Source organism: Erigeron canadensis, chromosome 9, assembly GCF_010389155.1.
Source record: "Erigeron canadensis isolate Cc75 chromosome 9, C_canadensis_v1, whole genome shotgun sequence".
In the NCBI taxonomy this organism is placed as follows: Eukaryota; Viridiplantae; Streptophyta; class Magnoliopsida; order Asterales; family Asteraceae; genus Erigeron; species Erigeron canadensis.
Genome location: NC_057769.1, coordinates 26,910,852 through 26,915,238, shown reverse-complemented (window position 1 = coordinate 26,915,238; position 4,387 = coordinate 26,910,852). Strand labels below are relative to the sequence as shown.

Below are 4,387 nucleotides of genomic sequence, written 5' to 3'. Positions count from 1 at the left end.
ATGTATTACAGCATATGACACACAAGTAGGGTACCTTAGAAAAAAGTAGTGTGTGGTGTGTTTGGGGACTGGGGTGGCCAACGGCGAGGGAATAGTAGTCCACGATGTTGTTGTTGGATAAATATTATTGCATCGAATTCTATAAAATGTAACAATACGAATTTATGATCTATCATACGAGTAGTAAAATACGGTGAAAGTGTAGCAATAAAGTTACACGGAGTAATAGATATATATCTACGCAATAATTTGAAAATTTTTTATTTTTGCAAACATTAAGGCCATGTATTAAACAAAAATTTCTAGCAGTCGAGCCTTATAATCTTACAGATACATCTTCATAAGGTACTCATATACATTCCCTTTTGCAAGAAAGAAAAAAATTGAACGAGTTGAAATTGTGAAACTCTAATCAAACACTTACCTATAGAAGTGGAAGCTTATTAAAATGGAAATCACTGGAACATACCTATTAAAAAGAGCACACATTTATTCTTATATAAGGATCAGGATATTTGTTAATCTTAAAAATACAATTTGCATACCACTAGCAAATATAATCATCTCAAAGAGGATGAAATTCAATATTAATTGGTGACAACACCTCAATCGAGTACAAAATATCCTTGTGTTTTATCACCAAACCAATTACAATCATACATACAATCCATGACTTAAATTAAGGTTACATAACTAAAAAGCCACAACTAATTAAAAAGCAAAAGGATACGCCCCCAGCCTACAAGCTCTACGTAAGCCGATCGAGATGATGTTTCAACTAAAATACAACAAACTAGCTACATATTACCAATTTTGCCATTATTTCCATGCATATGTTTAATGTTGCCATTTCGGAGAGCCTGTTCCAAGATTATGGTAACTCTCCTTTTATCCCAAAGACCATGAAATTTGGAACTCGAAATGGACATATCATTATTTCATAAAGTGATAGAGAAATGGTTGATGGACTAAAGTTGGACAAACATGAAGTTGATAAAAGTTAAAGAATGCTACTTACTGGGCTTTAATTTCCTCCAGACGCTAGTCGCTTCAATCGGACAATCGTTGTCGCTTTGCAGTGTTGGGAGGAGGCTTGGGACTTTTTCTCTTAGAGAAAGCTCTAAATGAAACGAACTCCTCTGATGAATAACAGAGAAGAAGCAAAAAAGAAAAAAAGGCATGTAATTAATGATAATACATCCAAATATTTTATGAAACAGAAATATATTAATATCTATCCAAGTAAACAGACAAGTATATATATTTGTTGTATGATCACCACTATAGAGGGGAGAGATATAAAAGGTATGGTTCTTGTTAAATTATACAAGTACGACAGTAATTATGTTGATAAAAGTCGCCTATAACATGGTTTGGTTGATTCTTGGTTCATTGTTAATAGTGATGGAGAAATGATTGATGGACTTAAGTTGGGCAAACTTGAAGTTGATAGAAGTTGAACAATGAATTAGCAAATCTCAGAAGTAGGGGGATATGAGTGAAAAAAAATAAATTCTGATGTAATCAATTAATCATTTTGACCTGAAATTTTTGTTCAGAATTATAAATTGTTTCAGTTCTACTTTGTAATCTTATATTATTGAATGAAAAAATGACACTTATGTACCTTTATATTTTAAGGAGGCATATTTTCCCTGGTAAGTCGGTGGGTACTGGTTAGAGGGTCGTGTAAATCCTCTTTGAGATAGGAAGTATTCTCCGGTTTCTAACTGAAAAGCAGAAAGGTCGTCACCAATGATGTGATTCCATGACTTGTAATATTCCAATGCATCTTCTTCTGTGCTTTCATCTTCATAAACAAACCCCACCCCACAATTCATTGTAGGTTTATTAAATACCCACCAAAAATCTTCCATGATGGTAATAATTACTAGATCACCAGGTTCCATTTCATTCCTCCCAAACATCCAGTGGCTCAAATATGTTACCCACTTTCCTCCACCTACATTGATTTCCGTATTCTCACCAACACAATGCTGGTATATCCAGCTGCTGTCTTTTGTTACATTACTTATTTTAATTACTGGCAAATAAAATGATGGATCATCACTCTTCCTCTGAACGTAGCATATATTCAGACCTCTGAGCTGCTTCTTTTTAGGAGATGAAGGGACTGTAAATGGTATTTCAAAGTCTTCTGAAATTTCCAAAGGCTGCCTGCTTATACTCCAGCTAATACAGTCCGGCATCATCGCTTGGCCTCCATAAATTGTGCTGAATATTCCAAATTCATAACACATCTGCATGTATATATGCTCCATCCATCAAATTAATTACAATCAATTATATATTAGCCTGATTAATTAGCACAAACAAAGATTTATAGTTAATTAACTACTGTAGTAGATAATACCTGGATTTGAATTTGATGTGGTCCTCTACGGTAGTCATGATAAACTACAGCTTGCCTAAGGAGTAAATCATCTAATAAGTGAGACCAGCCCAAAGTAGATAACACCTTTTCCTCAACACTTTCCAGCGGTTGGATTTTCACCATCCCTTCTATTTCATATGACCAACCTCGGGATGAATGACCTATGACTATCCAGATTGGAGACATATCTGGATCAAATGTAACTCTCTGAAAAGAAGAAGATCCCCCAAAAATGTTCAACAATTTTAGCGTAGATGGTGGACGCTCGATTGACATCAGAGTATTGCAGTGGGTCATACTAAGTCCCTCAAGACTACAAAGGCTTCTTACACAATCAGGCATAGAAACGATAGGATTCCCATCTAAACATAATTCCTTTAATCTAGATAGGCAGCTTAAGTCCATCGGAAATGATTCGTTGGACAAATTACAATCTGCAAGAGATAATTCTACTAACGCGCTGGGAAATGAAATCGCAGAGGGAACCAATTGTTGCAGAATAGACTCATTGCAACCATCCAGCAATAGCTTGTAATCCTTCTTCAACTTACCTATTGCTGTCGGAAGCTTTTCTAGCTTTACGCAGTAACTCAGATCGATGTGAACAAGTTCAACACATTCCTCAAGTGATTCACAAATCTCAATCAAACGTATGCAATTTCTAACTATTAACCTCTCAAGTTTTGGGAGTTCATAAAATCCACCGAGTTTATGAAGATGTTCACAGAAACTCAGATCAAGAATCTTCAATGATGGGAGGATTCTTTTGTCTTTTGAACACGATCCAACCAACTTCTGAAGTGAAAGTGTGAGTTAAGATAGTTAGAATTCCATTATATACATATTAGAGTTTTCAAAATCACAAAAACCACTTGATGCATTGATCAAAGATGCACTTGTATCGGATGATGATCCATGTACCTTGAGATATAACTGCATATTTTTACTAAGTATATATTCGAGGGTGATGGTTCTAATTTTTACCTTTTGCCCACCCTCAATTGGTTGAGGGTTACAACTATTACAGCAAGCGGCAAATGATTCGATTCTGCTATTAGACATGTCGAGAACAACCAGCTTCTCCATTGGTATGTCTGAAGGTATCGACTTCAGAGGGTACCCATGCAAACACAGCCATCTTACTTCTTCTGGAAAATCCTCATAAGACCCACCAAGTTGCACATTGTTGAGTTGTAGTATCATTAGATTATCCATATTGCTAAAGGCATCTGTTTTCAGATGCCATGGCTCATGGAACTTCTCTTTCTCAAGCATTCTCGGGTCAAAGACAAGGCCTTTAAGCGTTTCAGTGCCCTGAGAAGAAAGAAAATATGCATATTAATACTCGTAATTAAAACTACTAGATATCTAAGAGAATATATACACTTCCTACTCTTACCCTTTTCCTTTTTAACACTTTGAAAGACTCATCGTGACACCACAATCGACTGCGCTTCCTGGATGATCTGGTGATTCTTCATGTACTATAGCTTTCCCCATCTCTTGAAGCAGTTGATGCATCATCAACCTGTTATCCGGCTGACCGATACTAAGAAGGCATCTATCGATAAGATTCGGGATTCCAGATATTGCGTATATATTACATGCCTCTAGTATTTGTTCGCTAGTCTCTCGATCCATTCCATTAAAAAAACAAGCGATATGCTTGAACAATTCCTTATCATTTGGGGATGGCAAGGAATCGAAACTCATTTGCAAGACCTTCCTTATATCCAAATGACTTTCTTTCTTTAATTTTGTTATGAAATCTTTCCAATAAGCTATATCTTTATTAAGTAAAGAACTTCCAAGAACTTCAAGAGCCAAGGGGTGTCCTTGACAGCTTTTCACAAGCTTTTCAACCACCTCTTCATAACCTTGTTTGGGATCTTTGCATTTGAACGCATTAAGACATAATAGCTCCAGTGCTTCAGTTTCGTACAAGCCTTTAACGTTGAGCGTTTTATGCCTGGGTTTAACTTCCAGGTTGAA

The 4,387-nt window shown here is 36.0% G+C and overlaps 1 protein-coding gene across 1 annotated transcript; it reads right to left on the bottom strand.

Moving 5' to 3' along the window:
• Nucleotides 1-542: 542 nt before the first annotated feature.
• On the bottom strand, nucleotides 543-3,885 carry LOC122583885. The gene is made up of 5 exons (XM_043756257.1): nucleotides 3,795-3,885; nucleotides 3,380-3,709; nucleotides 2,375-3,190; nucleotides 1,628-2,261; nucleotides 543-1,139 (listed from the first exon to the last, which is right to left on the bottom strand). The coding sequence occupies exons 2-5, from the start codon at nucleotides 3,668-3,670 to the stop codon at nucleotides 1,051-1,053; spliced, it is 1,830 nt and encodes a 609-aa protein (XP_043612192.1). The 5' UTR covers nucleotides 3,671-3,709; nucleotides 3,795-3,885; the 3' UTR covers nucleotides 543-1,050.
• Between the last annotated feature and the right edge of the window lie 502 nt (nucleotides 3,886-4,387).